Consider the following 17,611-nt stretch of genomic DNA (forward strand, 5'->3'; position numbering starts at 1 on the left):
GGGATAGGGGCTGGGCGATAATTCAGTGTTATCGTTTATCATCTTTCTGTGGAAGCATAGTTCTCTGTCTATCTGCTTCGCTCTGCAATTGTCTGGGAGCCGAGACGAGTGGAATCATATCGTGATGATTTGAAGATATTTTAATTCCATCGTGACACACATTTCGGCTGTCTTAACTGATGATGACAAGCAAATTTTACTTAAAAACTGAGAGATATCGTAGGAATATAATTCAAAGATTTCAGTTTAGTTTGACCACACCGAACCATTCGGTTTAATGAGATTAATTTGATTATTTAACATGATTTTGCATACATGAACCATATAGTGATATATATTTTGTGAGAAATCCTTATGATTGTCATATTGGTTTCAACCATATCGCCCAGTCCTAATTTGAGACAACTGAGATGTGGATTTGTGCAAACTGCAGCTCAATATCAGGAAGATGTCCTTTACACTTTGTACATTTGGCGATGTGTGTCTGTGTGCATCTGGGGAAAGCTGTACAGTATATGTGTCTCTGCGTTCATGCGGCATGTGTGCGATTCACCTCCGAGTCGAGTGTGAAAAACTAAAGCGACAGGCACCCCTGGGTGCCCCCACCGTGGGGGGCACCCCCCCACCGTGGCCAATCCAGAATGATGCGAGGGAAACTAAGATGACAGCTAAGCTATATTTAACCATGCCTGTTGTTGATGCTCATTTAGCATAACTCCGCCGCCATTTCAACACTCAACTAACAAGCAAATACTTGAGGAAGATGCAAACACCTTATATGTCTGTGAAGCTGAGAGACGTACCGCTGTGATTGACACCACCCTCACCGGAGTAAATGAACAGCAGGTACCAACAGTCTGAAAAACATAAATGAGTAATTGAAAGCAGTCAGGCTTTGCAGCATCCTCCATACAGTACTGTAGCTCCACCTACCTACCGCTGCAGCTCATCGCTTCTCCACTCCAGGAACCTGCTTCTAACCCCCTGAGGGGAACATTTAGCCCGTTGGCAAGCGCACCGCGCCATAGCACCGTGGCCAAGGTCCATGCAGGACGCAGATGAGTAAGCCTCAGGATAGTGAACACGTGCCTCTATATTGTCCACCTATGCGGGGAAAGCGCACTCGCAACAGCCACTGATCCATAAAATGTGAGAGATTACATCCGTCTGGGATTAGACGGCAAAATGGCCCGGATATGAGTAACGGCGAGCCTCCCAAAACCCAATAATGCCAGACCCTCATCTGCTGGTCAGAGAGATAAGAGGCATCCGGATAGCTGGGATGAGGCGCCACATCTTTTTTTCTTTCAGCCTGAGAAAGGGTCATAACCCCATTCAGCTGTTGTGTGTATTCAAGCACAGTTTCAGGTGTGTGTGTGTGTGTGTGGGGGGGGGGGGGGGGTCTAGGAGGTAGTCTTGGCTCCAACACAGAGGTGGGACAGAGGCAAAAAAATCTTGGTATCTAATCACATGACCTATACAAGAGACATGGCAGGTATTGGTAGTTGCAGCCATGTTTCACCAAATACATATGCAACTAGAAGTGCACTCGGAGAGTGCAGACTTCCGCCAAGTCCAATAATCCAGTCTGCTATGATGTGCATATGTGAGTCAGATCAGAACCCAAAATGTATTGGGTCCTTCCTTGGTCCATGCTACACCCTTGCAGTTTCATGAAAATTGGCCCATCAGTTTGTCCGTAATCCTGCTAACAAACAGACAAACAGAAAAGCAGCACTGAAAACATGGTAAAATGGACTGGTAAATGGACTGCATTTACTGTATATAGCGCTTTTATCCAAAGCGCTTTACAATGTGCCTACATTCACCCATTCACACACCAAAGGCGGCAAGCCGCCACGCAGGGTGCTAGCACAGCCATCAGGAGCAATTTGGGGTTCAGTGTCTTGCCCAAGGACACTTCGACATGCGGACTGGAGGAGCCGGGGATCGAACCACCAACCTTCTGATTATTAGTGACCCGCTCTACCTCCTGAGCCACAGCCGCCCCTTTAAACATAACAGGTGTGATTTTTTACAAACAGCAACAGCGGTTTATTTGGAATAACTAGAAGAAGAAGTGGCATTGTAGTTACTGTAGCATGAGCAGCGATAGCCACCATGGCTGAACAGACGAAGAAGAGAGCACCGCCTCCAGAAACTCAAACTGCATCAACAGAAAATCCAAGGAAGAAGAGGTCACAGTACTGGACACTGTTTGATTGACAGGTGAAGCGCAGAAACAACACAACAATGAACGCTTGGTACCAAAGATGTCGCCAAAATTGAAAAACAAGAGAATCACACAGTTTAGCCCTTTAAAATGCAAAGCTTTTAAAGTTTTGTTGGCAAGATTTCCAGCCTTAGAGAATTCACTGGTGGAAGTGTCCATTGATGAAAGCAGCAGATAACGGGCTCATACTGCCCTTTGATACACACTATGCCCCCTATCTTCCCACTGGCCATAGGCACAAAAACTGGCGTTAAACGCAAAAATACGCGCCTTGCCTGCCTTGGGGAGATAGCATCATGGTTTTAGGCCCCGAAATGCGCTTTACGCCGAAGAGGCGTGGCGCAGTGCCAGAATAGGCCAGAATGGGCGTTTCGGCCTTAAATACCGGCCTAACGCTGTTTTCCGCCCTGGCGCTAATTTAGCGCTTAGCGCTTTTCAAAACCAGGCCTTATTCAGTGCACCGCGGATATTACTCTCTCCCCCTCTCTCTCTCTCTCAGACAGGCACAACGACCGATGAAAAAAAGTTGTTATACCGTACGTAGTATAACAACATGACAGTTTTTTATAACATGACAGTTTTGAGCCCCTTTCATTCAGAGGCTGTTGCATCATCCTACCTGTGCAGTGGGGTAGAAGAAAATGCGAGAGAAAATTATATCATTCTGCCCAAACAAATATTCACTGTGCCGGACATGTGAAATCTCCCAGCATGCATTGAGGCTAATACATTTCAACAATAAATAGCAACCAAATCAGCCTAAATAGGCTAAGTGGTTGATATAAATAATATTTCTGTTAACACAACATGCAATTCTAGAACATTTCTATATTGGACAAAATAAAACATTAAAATCCAAACACAACCCTATGTGAAACATGTAATCCAGGTGGTATATATATCCGTCGCAAATACAACATGATATAGATGAGTAACACAGTTGTACTGTGATGTCCGCTCCAACAAGACTTAGCTTACTTCATACATACTTTTACCAATAAAAACACATTTATGCCATGACTTTACATAATGTAGGCTATATTTATGTCGCATCATTTAGCCTGTGCGCCTGTGCTGTGATGTGCAGCGGGGGAGAAGAAAAGAGAGAAAACGATAATTCTGCCCAAACTGACATCCAGGGATAGGCTATATTTTTCTAGTCGATGCATTTAGAACATTCTTTTCACTTTGAAACTTTCATCTTGCTATAGTGTAGCATATTTACATGCTTGCCGTATTTAAACTGCAGTGAGATTGGTTTGAGAAGCATAATAATATGGAATAATATATATGGAGACAGACGGGGATGAAAAGAGGGAGGGGGGGAGCTCAGATCGCTTTGGTCGGCTTTTCTGACTGGACTGGATCGCTCCGTGGAATTGGGGCTTAAAAGGGAAGCTTTATGATTTGTTTACTGCACTTCTCCAATGAGCAGGTTGTGCATAATTTTACGCTTAAAAGGCGTGGTTATAATGCTTAAGGCCGCGTGTAGCGCCGACACCAAAATATCGAGTGCGCTGGTCCACGCCCACTAATCTGTGCTGCGCCGGGTGCTAAGCCCTGTCTTTAGGCCGTTGCAACAATGGAGCCCTATGGGTGCGTTCGGAAAACCAATCTGACGCTCTGCACGAAAATGAGAGTGCGGCTGCTCAAAGAGGCAGAGCGTGCTCTTTCTGTATGAATTAACGAACAGGTCATTAGTTTGAGAAACACACAGGTCACTACTGGCTAGCAGTCAGCTAACTGCTACACATACAAACAGCTCACTCTTATCTGCTCTCAGCTCCTCTCCTCCGTTCTCTTCTCTTCCCCTGTGTTTTTTAACCATTTTAGCAGTTCATCATCTCTTGGTGTTCTGACACACCATCTCCTCAGACGGAGTGCAGAGAGTGCACTCTGCCACTCCGAGAGTGTAGCGCTCTGAATAACCGAGCGCTGTATTCCAACAGCGCTCCCAATTTACGAACGGTCCAGTTTGTGCCAGAGTGCGCTCTGCTATTTCCGAATGCACCATATGACAGTGGGGGGTTCCTCCGTATATAACCCCACCACTAAAAACATGCAGAAGATCAGATCGTCATCGTCATCCGACCAGTGACGACAACATCCGAAGTTGGTCCCCGGGCGCTGTACGAGAAAGCGACCGCTGCTCCTGGCCTGCCCCCCGGAGGAAAGGACATGCCTGGATGGGTTAAATGCAGAGGACACTTTTCACCGGCCACCGTCAGCATGAGTGTGTTGTGGCCGCATGCATGTATTGTGGTGTTCGTGTGACAATAAAAGACGGGGCTTGTCCCGTTACGAGAGTTACGAGAGAGAGAGAGGATTCATGATTCAAGATTCAAGATTCAGCTGCATTCATTCATTGTTCATCTATATACTGTTGGATACATTCTGTTCATTTAGATACTGCTGGACACATTCTGTTCATTTAGATACTGCTGGACGCATTCTGTTCATTTACAGTAGATACTGTTGGATACATTCTGTTATACCGTGGTCTGGGTGAATACTCGATTCTGATTGGCTGCAAGGTGTCCATTAAAAAGTGATAATGTACAGTTGGTAAAGTCGTTCAGCCAAATGGTCTGTTCACCATTCATATCAATGCGCCATAGTTTCAACAGAGTTATCAAGAGAGCAGTTTGAGCTCTATACCCCCATTAAGGGTTAATATGGCACTTTTCTAAGTTGAGAAAAAAATTGAGTCGGTCAAAGTAACTATTTAAATCACCCCTGTGTGCTCAGTTTATCAAAAATAACTCTTATTTACAATTTTGATTTTCGTTTCGGAGATTTCCCTCCCCTGACAGAAGCCGGCTCTGAGCCATTAAAAGCCACTGTCAATTAGTGTTTGGCAACATGGAAACGACTCTCCGGACAGAGAAAATGGGCGTGAACAGGTGAGGAAAGAGAGAGAGAGAGAGAGAGAGCGAGCGACAGGAGCAGGGAAGCTTGCACTGTGTCAACAGCGCTGTGCTGTCCTCCTTTATCTCTCTCTCCTCTCGCCTCTTCATACGCACATTTTCTCTGTCCCACAGTAAACCCCGGAGAATAATACTCATGTATAGAGTCGTTTCCATGTTGCCAAACACTATTGACAGTTTGAGCCTTCCCGCAGACGGCAAAACAAGCAGTTTTATTAGCGAACGTGTATTGACGATGCGGTGCGGGATTGCCCTGTGTAGTTACACTGATAGTTGTTTGGGCACATTGCTCGAGCTGTAAACAAGGCTATCTCGGTGAGTACTCGACCAATTTGAAAAAAATATGTCACGATGAGTTTATTAGACACATACAGTGTGGAAAATAGGGTCCAGGTTGAAAAAAAAAACGAAATTCTCCTTTAACAGTAACACACTGAGAGACGTCCTTGTACAAAACATACCTGGACTCCAACATACTGAAAGCAGATAGTTTTCACTTTACCCCGCTAGCCGGGCGCTTCTGGCTCATACGAGCGCATTAGCGCCCGGCGAACGTCACGCATTTTCCCATTTTACACTGTGACATTTTCACGTCTAGGTCTAAATGCCGGCTCCTACCTGAGTCTTCACGTGAAGTGAAGACGCTATCCGATGTAAAACATCCTCTTCTTTTAATGACACCTAGTTGTTGCATCCAAATTGTTGCATAAAATCCACTTTTCTGTCTCTCAAAAACCGAAAAGCATTTATCTGGAGCACCGCTTCTTCTTCTTCTCTGATCTGAAGCAACCCGGAACAACGACTTCCGGGTTGCTCGAGGTGCTCCTCTCATTAAAAGAAGAGGATGTTTTACATCGGATAGCGTCTTCACTTCACGTGAAGACTCAGGTAGGAGCCGGCATTTAGACCTAGACGTGAAAATGTCACAGTGTAAAATGGGAAAATGCGTGACGTTCGCCGGGCGCTAATGCGCTCGTATGAGCCAGAAGCGCCAGGCTAGCGGGGTAAGTTTTCACTCTACTCCTGCCTCGCGCCATTTACGTCTTATAAGACCCGCAGACGTTAACGCAATTCCCTGGAATGCGAGTTTAAACGACCCAGTTACATGGCGTTGCATTCTTAGACATTGCCGTTTTATTTTGTATGTTGTTACATAGGCTACAATTGGCCAAATTATTAGTTAGCTTGACTCGAGGATTGTGCCAGGTGCAGCAAGCACTAAGTGGCCATTTTATCCAATGATAGCCTAATATTGAGCAGCCGAGGGGACTATTTGGTCTCGCCGGTTCTCAACTCATATTCAAGGTTATGAAAACTACATTTTGATTGCAAAATGCATGGAAATTTAAATGAATGGTCTTGTTTTGTTTCTTTGGCAAGTGACCATGGTATAAGCGGGTTAATGCACTTCGAGGTGTCCATTATCACTTTTTAAGGGACGACGTGGAGGCGTGAACCGTCCGAGGCGAAGCCGAGGATGGTTGGCTCCGCGAAGTCCCTCGTCGTGCATTAACCCTTACTTCATTTAGATACTGCTGGATACAAATTCACAACACACACACGCTTCAGCCGCACTCTGTTTTTATCATCCCGGCACTCCATGTCTTCTCAGCAGGAGGGCAATAATGGACACCCACCCCATTAAAAAACACGATTTCAGACGGACAAGCCCGTCTTTATTGTCACACGATTACAATCAACACATGCACGGAGGGCCACAACACACACATGCTGACGGTGGCCGGTGAAATTTGTCCTCTGCATTTAACCCATCCTGGCTTTGTCCTTTCCTCCAGGGGGCAGGCCAGGAGCAGTGGTCGCTTTTTCTCGTACAGCGCCCGGGGACCGACTTCGGATGTTGTCGTCACTGGTCAGATGACGATGACGATCTGATCTTCTGCATGTTTTTAATGGGGGGGGGGGGTTATATACGGAGGAACCCCCCTGGGGGAGCACGGGGAGAACATGCAAACTCCACACAGACAGAAAGGCCCTTACGACGAGATACCCCACCTGGGCAGTAGGCACTGAAGATATGGGGGGGAACACAACCACAGCGCCCACAGTGTCCCAGGCGAGAATCGAACTCAGGACCTTCTGACTGCGAGGCGACAGCTCTACCACTGAGCCACCGTGCCCCCATTAGAGCGCATCGTCTCTCTCTCTCTCTCTCTCTCTCTCTCTCTCTCTCTCTCTCTCTCTCTCTCTCTCTCTCTCTCTCTCTCTCTCTCTCTCTCTCTCTCTCTCTCTCTCTCTCTCTCTCTCTCTCTCTCTCTCAAGCCTTTACTTTCGCACCCACATCTCTGGCATCTATTCTTGTACTTTTTTTCCCTGGCTGTGTATCGGCAGTTTTCTCTCTGTATTCATGGGCCGCCAGTCTGCAATCACCGATTATCCCCCTAAATTGGATAAAAGATTAAAGGAGCTAAAGCTTACCCCAATATTTGCCATTACTAGGAATCCCACAGATGTTCCTACTGAAAACTGATCCCCCCCCCCCCCCCCCGCCCTACCCACACATAAAAAATGCAAAGCCTAATAAAGACTTTTCGCATATGGGATCCAGAGATAAATCCAGATTATCGTGCAAGCGGTGTTTCAACGAGTAATTATACACACTGATTCAAAGTCTTGCTCCATATTCATGTTCTGAGCAGCAGTTAGGGGGGATATTGTTCGCCTCAGGCCACTGACTAGCTCATTATCATCTCAGAGATTATTGCCGTTATTTGTTTTTGTCGTCCACGCAGCAGCATGTTGTCTTCAATGATAAATGGCACGAAGCGATTTTCATTAGATCTTTTTCATCTGGCTTGCATTGCTTTCATGATTGTGGGCTCTACAAGAGCGGAGATTAGATCAAATATGTGGCATCATAATTTTCATATAAGTTAGGCGGAGCATGGCCCTGCATCCATGTCACCCACCCAGCTCTGGACTCCTGGGATGTCCCGTGGATTTCTATGCAGAACTTGAATTCAAATCAGTATTGCTTTCACAGTTTGACTGTCCTCTCCTAATTCCCCCCCCCCTCCTCACCTCAACCAAGCCCCTCAAGGGACTAATAAAGTATTTTGAATTTAATTGTAAAAAGTCGCTAACTCTTTAGCTTGTGATTAGCATTTGAGTTGAGTGGAGGTCTGGAGGATGTAAACAAATCAGTGAGGGAAGCCCAACACCATGATTCATAATAATAAACCTCTGACAGCACTGTTATCACACACTCGAGACTTGAGACGACGTTTTGGACAAATGGAAAGAGGCTGTTTAATGAGGAATGGCACTCCCATCAGTTGTTTTGGAAGTGTTAATGTATCCACAGCGCCGCCTGCTATTGGTCCGCGATCGGCGAGCTGCACTGGACAGGCGACCTGTCAATCACGGCCCAAAACATAGTCATAAACATACATACTAAAGGCTCAATTATGCTCAACGTAACAGTCTCTTTCATCATCTTCTTTACTTTAAAAGCTCAATTATGCTCAACGTTAAATATGGATATGGATATGAATGGAGCCTTCTGTCTGTACTCTGCTTTCATTTTGTGCCTAAGTATGCATGTTTTCTGAACTTTGTGGCTACAGACGAAACGGATCAGTATACACACACACTCTTGACTCTCTACTGCCCTCTAGTGGATGTGTTTCTTAACAAGCAGTGATGGTTACATAGCTTGAAAGGGACATAAACGAGCAGGAATGAGCCTTTAATGGGACCATAATTTACTAAATGAACATCATGCTGTATTGAAGAAGATTGGATTCGCCCCCTGCTGGCCATTAGAAACAGTGCAGGTTGAATGTACTTCAGCATTGGCTTAATTCTTCAGAGTTGGAGGTTGCCCCTTGGCTGCACAGTTACAGAAAATCTTTAATGAGAACATTTGCACATCCTTCTCTTTCCCCACAGATCCGTATGTGAAGATCCACCTGATGCAGAACGGCAAGCGGCTGAAGAAGAAGAAGACGACAATCAAGAAGAACACCCTCAACCCTTACTACAACGAGTCCTTCAGCTTTGAAGTACCATTTGAACAAATCCAGGTATGTTCTCATCAACATGCACGACCCGAGATAAGGATGGAGAGACTCAGTTTCCTGAAAACCAACTCACGTAGAAAATTTCTAAGATATGGGACCCGTTTTTAGTCTACCTAGTACCTCGATGAGGTTAGGGGCGGGGGCTGAATCGCCCAGCTGGTTTCCTATAGACCCCTTGCAGGAAATAAGTACATCGCTTACAAGCACATAAGCACCTTGCATGGCACCACTGTAATATTGAATGTTGATTATGTTCGTATGTTTTTGTTTCTTTTCTTTTCTTGTGTCTGAGCCTGTTTGTTTTGTTTGTTATAAAAATTTTAAAATAAAATAAAATAAAAACAAAAACATGCACGACCCGAGAGAGTTTCAGGTAGTGCAGAGGTAGATTCCCTGCCTACCAACACGAGAGTCGCAGGTTCGAGCCCGCGTGTTACCTCCAGCTTGGTCGGGCATCCATACAGCCACAATTGGCCGTGTCTGCAGGTGGGAAGCCGGATTAAGGGTACTAGAAATTAGCGCATGCCTCTCACACTCATTTCTAGGGTGGAGACTCTGGAGACGATGCACCATGGCTGCACTTTGGTGTGACCTGGGGTGTGAACTCATGCCGAAATTCGACACTGCACTCCCCAAGTTTGAAATCGATCAGATAAACATTCTAGAGGTAAACTGCTTTTTATGTTGCCAGTAGGTGGCGCTATGACTATGTGCGTGTCCGAAATTGGGCACCACACTCCGTTGTGTTCCTAGCAGCGCACTCCCCAAGGTTGAAGTGGATCGGATGAATGTTCTAGAGGTAAACTGCTTTTTGTGTTGCCAGTAGGTGGCGCTGTGACTTTTAGCAGTTTTTAGCAGCACACTCCCCAAGGTTGAAGTCGATTGGATGAACAGTTTTCGAGATAAACCGCTTTTTGTTTTGACAATAGGTAACGCTGCACTCCATCAGGTCCCCCTAAGTGCACTCCCCATGTTGGAGGTGATCGGAGCAATGGTGTGCGAGTTATGGCCATTTAAAATCTAAATCTTTGCCGTAACGCCCGCTATGGCCACTTTTTTTCCCGTGCCAGTTTCATGCCAGATGCCTGAAAAGTGTTTCGGCAAAGTTTGGAGATGATCAGACCTTCCAACTTCCACATACACACACACACACACACACACACACACACACACACACACACACACACACACACACACACACGGATACGGCTCTCCAATTATAGTAGTAGGATGTGTCCTGGTTGCTGCACTAGTGTGTCCTCTGATCAGTCTGGGCACCTGTTCGGGAGGGGAACTGGGGGGAATAGCGTGATCCTTCCGGTGAAACTCGTCGCTGTCAGGTTAAAAGAAGTGGCTGGCGACTGCACATGTATTGGAGGAAGCATGTGCTAGTCTACAACTCAACCCAGATCGACAGAGGGGGTGGAGCAATGACAGGGGGAATTGATTGGCCTGGTACAATTGGGGATCAGAAAATAACTTGATTAAAAAGGGGGGGGATGAATGATATATTTATTGTCCGTTAGGCAATTTGTTCTGTACATCATCGGAGAAAACCACAATTCTATTTCCAGAAAATGATAAAAGAAAAGATGAAGAAAGCACAAACTCTGCCAGGAAGGAATAGCAATGAAGTTGAACAGCATTATCGCTCCGGGCAAAACCATAATTGAGTCAAATTGATTAAACACGTCGCGGTTCACAAATCACGATTTTGGCTCCACGAGCCTCAGATTCAATTTAAAGTTAAACTGTGTTGATTCCAATCAGACTCTTCCAAATCAACCCCTCATTCACTCTGCTCATATAACAATGTGTTGTGTATATATATTTATTTTGCTTATCGTATTACCAACAGCCAGGATAATCATTAAATAATTATTATAGCATTGATTGAGTTGTAAATGCTTCATTGATTAGGCGCATCGAACAGCTTCGTGAAGGTTGTGGGAGCACCATGTGAGTTGAAAACACACTTCATGAAATTGGATTCCTCTCCCTAAAACCAATTGACTGTCATCCATCAGTCAAGGACCTTTGCAGCAATATTATATCCAGTATGCGACTCATGTCCCAGAGGTGCAATGCAGACTAGCCTCCTTAAAGTACTTGTAAAACATAATTGTTAAAAAATCCTCCACTGGCTATACTGAATCTGATTAATGATGAAATCTGGTCCTGGACACTCATTCCCATACTTCCACCTCTTTCAAAAGTTTTAGGAAAAAACAACTTAAATTTAATCTGCTAATCAGCAGACATTTTTTATTCAAAAATTTCCAATCTGGTTAGCGGTTACTATTTCTGCTAACATAGAATTGCAAATTAACTACTTTTAACAGCAGAGGCTGAATGTACGATTTGAGTTAAACTTGACTTTGGTGCTTTCGGCACAATTCATCTAAACATCTCAATTGTTTTTTAAATGGATGTGGCAATTATAAATGCTGCTTTTTAATTGGTCTATCTCATACAGTAGGACATTTACTTTCGACTAGGGTAGTTCTATCCTCCTCAGCACGAATGGACTGTGCAATGCTCAATGACACCATTCTGCTTTCCATCATGTGTCTCCATGTATAGGCTCTTACATGCTCACATTATTGCCATGATGGCCCCTAGACTCACAAAAGACTCGCCTCAAAACCATAAAATGACAACCTGGCATCTGGCATCCACATCTGCAGCGCCACATAAGAGGTGTTTTTGAGTGGCAAAATCTCATGGATGACTTCACGATGAAACTTGAAATTAATATAAAAATACAGCAAACTGCTTTTGAATCATTGCATTTTTACTACTTTGATTTCAATCTATTTTTCAACCATTTCTTCCCACTGCCGTCAACGAGTTATCTCGTCAAAAAAAATCCAACGGTTGACTGCCGTGGACGAGTTATCTTGTCAAAAAAAAAAAAAAAAAATTTGACGGTGGGACGTGGATCAAACCCTTTTACATCTCCTATAAAAATATGGGAGCTATTGAATGTGTATAACCTATTTTACCGACCCACTAAGTGGCGACAGTGCTCTCCAGACTAGAGAAAGCCAATCAAAAACAGCAGCGTGAGGAAGCCATTCTCATGAAAATGGATTGGCGAAAACGCTTTCGCTTTCGCGCTGGGAGCTGGCGGTGGGGCATTCCAAAAATAGATTCTGGGTGCAACACACTTTGAAACACCAGCAGAAAGCCCAGAATCGCACGCAGCTTCATGCCAGCTGAGCTCACAACCGAAAACCCAGAAACGAACGAGCCCCATCCAGACTCGCCCGACGAGCGGCCGCCAGCAGCCAGGCAGCACAGACAGGCAGAGACTTGCCTGTGTCACAAACGCTGCAAAGCCACCAGAGACACACCCACGGAGGGAGGAGTTTGAAGGAGAGGGGGGTGGGGGTGCTGTTATGGAGGAAATTACTGTTCAGAACTATTGTTTAGATGTCTGATGTCTTACTGATGCCAAAAATAAATAGTTAAAGTGACTGTTCTATCGAATTTCACAAAAATGCATTTTTCTCAGCTTTCCTTCTCAGACGCTGAAACCATGCTGTATTCAACTGCTAATGCCTACATAACTACTAACTCTACAAACTAACTCTTTTAGACAGAGAAAGCACACATTCTATTAGTTCTTTTGAGATATTTTGTGTTCACAAAGTCCTAGCAGAAAATAATCCTCGGCTCTTGAAAGATGAGCCAGAATCCTCAAAAAAACCCTTGGCAGAAGCTACCTACAGTATTGAAAAAACGGTTGGCAGTGAATGTGTTGTATTTGGCCAATTCTATACTGGTCGTTGCTCCACCCCTTCTGCCGCCGATCTGGACTGAGAGTTGTAGACTAGCACATCGTGGTCACTTCTTTTCAGCTGACAGGTCGTAGTGTGTGGGAGGATCACGCTATTCCCCCCAGTTCCCCTCCCCTTCCATACGGCTAATTGTGCCTGTATGGAAGCCTAACCGAGGTACAGTAACATGGGGGCTCGAACCTGCGACCCTCGCAGGCAATCTACCACTGCACTACCCAGACGCCCAATTATTATTATCATTGATATTATTATCATTAGTGCCACAAGTAGAGCAAAGAGCAAAACAATACAAAGACTAACCAGTAATAATCATCAAGGGGGCTGCTAATTCCCAATCAAAGAATGACTTGTTTCAGTGCTTTGTGAGCCATTGGAAGGTAAACTCTCCCTTTAAAAACCAACTAACCCCAACCGGCCGTCTGGGAAGCGTATTGCCTATTCCATTACACGCCGTGTTAGGCATGCTCTTTTAGAACAGCGGCTCGGTGCGCGTGCACATGGCGGCGGCCCCATTTCAGCGCGCCAGTGGATCGAAACGCAATCAGAGCTCTTTGTGCAATAATTCATATTCCCTGGCAGCGCTCGACGCCCACGTGGCAGGTCGACGCCCACGTGGCAGGTCACTTGTCTTTTCCAACGCCCTTTGAATAAACGCATGCCGTGACTGAGGCTCGGACCTCAGAGTAATCAGCCAATCTGCTGTGTTTGGCTCTGAAAATGATTGAGGCCTGGTCTGGGATGTCATTTACTGTTAATGAACACTTATGTCTGAACGAGCATCGCGATCCTACATTACTGAGCTACTTAAAGTAATAATCCGTGACATTTTGATATAAATATATGCCCATTTTTCTACTCGATATCACTGATTGATATAACACATAATTAGTGACTCAACCTGTAGCCAGTCGCTGAAAGCTGTTCTACTGTATTTGCTGTTCTGAACACCTGGGGAACCAGGGGAAATCCTGCATTTCTGATTTGTTTGGAATCAACAGTACTAGAATAGCTGGGTAGTCAGCATGAGCAGCAACAGCCACCACCATGGCTGAACAGGCAAAGAAAAAGAAACCAAAGATAATTTATACACTATCAAGATGCGCCGTGGTCACCTCTCCCCCCTGAGGCCGTTTATCCCCTGCCCGCCCCCATCCCCGACCTCGTTTGGAAGTGTTGTGAACGACCTGGCGAGAGATCGGGATTTCCTAAAACTGAATAAATACCACACATATACAGTAAACACCCCCCCCATCGACAGATTTGGCTACTACATCTGCGAACTTCACATGTAGTTTTAACCAGAGATGGGAAGTAACGAAGTACAAATACTTCGTTACTGTACTTAAGTAGATTTTTCGAGTATCTGTACTTTACTTGAGTATTTAATTTTCTGACGACTTTTTACTTTTACTCGTTACATTTTAACACAAGTATCTGTACTTTTACTTGTGTACATTTTCAAAACAGGTTCGTTACTTTTGTTTAAATGCACGAGAATGTAATTTAAAAACGAGTAGAAACGGGAGAACGGAGCAGTAATAGACGAGTTTCCCAGCGCTGCTGATAAAAGCTCATTCCAGCTCCGCCAATAGTATGACTTGGCACTCCTCCGGGGCGTGGACAAAGAAGAGAAACACGGATGTTCTCTGAGGGGAGACACACGCAGACATTAGGAGCCGTGCAGACAGCCAGCACTTATTAGCGCTCCTCTTTTTGCAATTCATTCTCTATAAGTACGCGCTTAGCGCGCATCTCTTTCAAGAAGCATTTCATCGCGTTTAAAACCTGGTGGTGTTTTTTTTAGCGCAGCGCTCTGGGCGCTGAAAGCTGAGGAAAGTTTAACAGGAAAAGTGCCCTGCTCCTCTTCACTCCTCCCACCTCGAGTCTTCTCCCAGGAGAGGAGGATTTTCATATCGCTGCTGCCAGAGTTGCCAATAATCTGGCTTTTCCAATCGTTCTTTTTTAAATAACCGCTCCCTGCGTGCATGGCCCCTTATGGTGTTGTTCTAACACATACATTCAGTTTGTGCACTGTCAACATTCAGCTAATATGGAATATGGTGGTGTTCTAACACCAGAGACAGTTCTGTCTTAATAATAAACCTTGAATTTGTGAATGTGATCAACCTGTGGACATTCAGTTCCTTATCCATTAGGTATCAGTATCATATCAGTCTCGAGTATTGTGATTCTGCACTTTGTAAGGGACACCTTGTATCCAGCAGTTAAACTTGTCTAACTATTTGCACATTCATATATCATGGAAATATTAATGAGGGAGGACTAGATATGATTTTAATGGGGGGGTTTTTGTGTGGAAAAACCATAGCACACTATTTAAAGTAGAGTTTTAAGATGTGTAAAACATTTGTAGGGGATCTTTTATCCTCAAATTATATTCTATGATGTGAGGTTCAGTCATTCAGAAAGTTACGGTAAAAATACTTTTACTTTTACTTGTTGGGTACATTTCAGAGCCTGTACTTTTTTACTTTTACTTGAGTAAAATAATTGAATCAGTACTTCTACTTTTACCAGAGTAGTTTTTTACACAAGTAACTGTACTTCTACTCAAGTACAGAATGTCAGTACTTTTCCCATCTCTGGTTTTAACTAATTGTTCGCTGCTAAGATAAGATCTGTGGCCACATCTCGCGAGAGTGTGTTGCTGAGACAGGTCTTGAACAAAGTACATTTTCTTCTGATTTGTCTGTTTGAAAAATCCCATTTTAGTGTCAGAATATTGAGAAGTGAAGTGGCTTGTGAAAAATGGGACCCATATTTACTTTGGTGACTATGGGGCAAAAGAATCAGTCATAATCTGTGCTCACGTTAGACTCAGGACCTGCCCCAAGTCTCCTAAAGGGGCGGGGCTGTGGCGAAACCCACGTGACACAGATACAGGAATTGACTCGCACTTGGACCGCCTCGTTCTTCTTAACAGTCTCTGGAGAAACTGCATCATCAGAAAATACACGCCCCGCCCGCACTGTTTGATTGACAGGTGATCTGTGGAGAGTGCCGTGCAGCAACACCACAGCAATGAGACAGACCAATCTGTCTCAGGAGTATAATGTGAAAGTACCTCTTCCAACTTGAGTTATTCCAGCTGTCTGTGATTCATCAAACCCCGGCGTTGTCACACCCAATCGATGTGGCGGCAACGTTTTCATTCCGCAAACACATTTATTATTATTCTGTCTTTCTTTCTTTCTTTCTTGATTCTTCCACCTCCCCTCCCCCCTTACAGAAAGTGCAAATTGTTGTAACTGTTCTGGACTATGACAAGATCGGCAAGAACGATGCCATCGGCAAGGTCTTTGTGGGCCTCAACAGCTCGGGGACGGAACTGCGCCACTGGTCTGACATGCTGGCCAACCCCAGGAGACCCATCGCCCAGTGGCACGTGCTGAAGCCCGAGGAGGAGGTGGACGCTCAGCTCTCCACCAAGAAATAGGCGGGGCCCTTTCAGAACCTGCCATGTAGTGCTCTTTAGCCAGTATGTGTAAATACCTCAGTGATATATGGGTCCACCCGCCCCCCTCTCTACCCCCTATCTAAGTTCACACTGCTTGTCTTATTATTGCTCCTGTTTTCTAAATGTTCAAACTTCTCGCAAACCCTCTGCTTTTCAACTTCTCTTTTAGGTAGGGATGCACAATATTGGATTTTCTTTTGCTGATATCTGATATGCCGATATTTTACAAATCTTTTAGCCGTTTGACAATGCCGATATATGTGGAAATTTTTTCCACCTAATTTCAGAGAACATCAAGTCTCTCCTGTAGTGGAATTAACACATTATTATATCTACTCTTATCATGATGGTCCACTGGCAGATGCAGACATAAATACAATGCTTTTCAAAATGTACACATTCACTGGGCAAAATAAGAAGACTACTTCAACGTAGGTTATGTCAAACATGCCATATTTTTCATTTTCTTTCAAACAGAACTGTAAGATTCATCTTACATAAACGGGCTCAACGGCCTGTCATATCGGGCTGATGACGTCCTTTTATTTATTAAGCCTTTATTAGCTGATACTGATGACGTGCCGATATCGTGCGTTCTCCATCTCGTTGTTCCACACCTCTTTTTTCCCCATCTGTCCGATTTGTTGATGTTTTCCATCTCCACGCCCCCCGCCCCATCCCCCTAACCAAATGCCCCCTTCTTTTAAGCAATATGATCTGTATAGATAGCGCATGACTGAAAGAATTTATTGTACCACAGTTGTATATATCAGTATGCAGACAAAAATGATTTCTAGTTTATGTGTTTGTATGTTGTTACCCGTTTCCTAATCTGTGTATATCTTGATGTTTTTAATAAGATGTTCTATTTTAAATTATGTAAATGCAGATATAGAGGAAAGCCAATATTATATATCCCAGGATTTAAAAATTCTACCTTATTGCATTCCAGAGAGAAAGAACAAAAATAATTCCAACCTGCAAGATGCTAGTGGAAATGAGTTCACACTGTAAAGACGATGTCTGGCTTTAAGTTCAGCGACGGCTCATGACAGAAAAGACGACAGATGAATATACACGTCAAACTCAAAAAGACAAGGCCATTAACTACTATGGTTCTGTGGGGAAAA

General features: G+C 44.4%; 1 protein-coding gene across 1 annotated transcript in view; it reads left to right on the forward strand.

Annotated features, from left to right (window-relative positions):
• Positions 1–16,460, forward strand: part of syt1a (synaptotagmin Ia) — a gene marked incomplete at its 3' end in the record, with an annotated part of 278,817 nt that extends 262,357 nt beyond the window's left edge. Inside the window, exons 8-9 of the mRNA XM_083632089.1 lie at positions 9,070–9,203; positions 16,254–16,460. Of these exons, the coding sequence (XP_083488215.1) occupies positions 9,070–9,203; positions 16,254–16,460 (341 nt within the window). The remainder of the gene's footprint in view (positions 1–9,069; positions 9,204–16,253) is intronic.
• Between the last annotated feature and the right edge of the window lie 1,151 nt (positions 16,461–17,611).

Source organism: Poromitra crassiceps (genome assembly GCF_964638095.1).
Source record: "Poromitra crassiceps genome assembly, chromosome: 2".
NCBI classification, from domain to species: Eukaryota; Metazoa; Chordata; class Actinopteri; order Beryciformes; family Melamphaidae; genus Poromitra; species Poromitra crassiceps.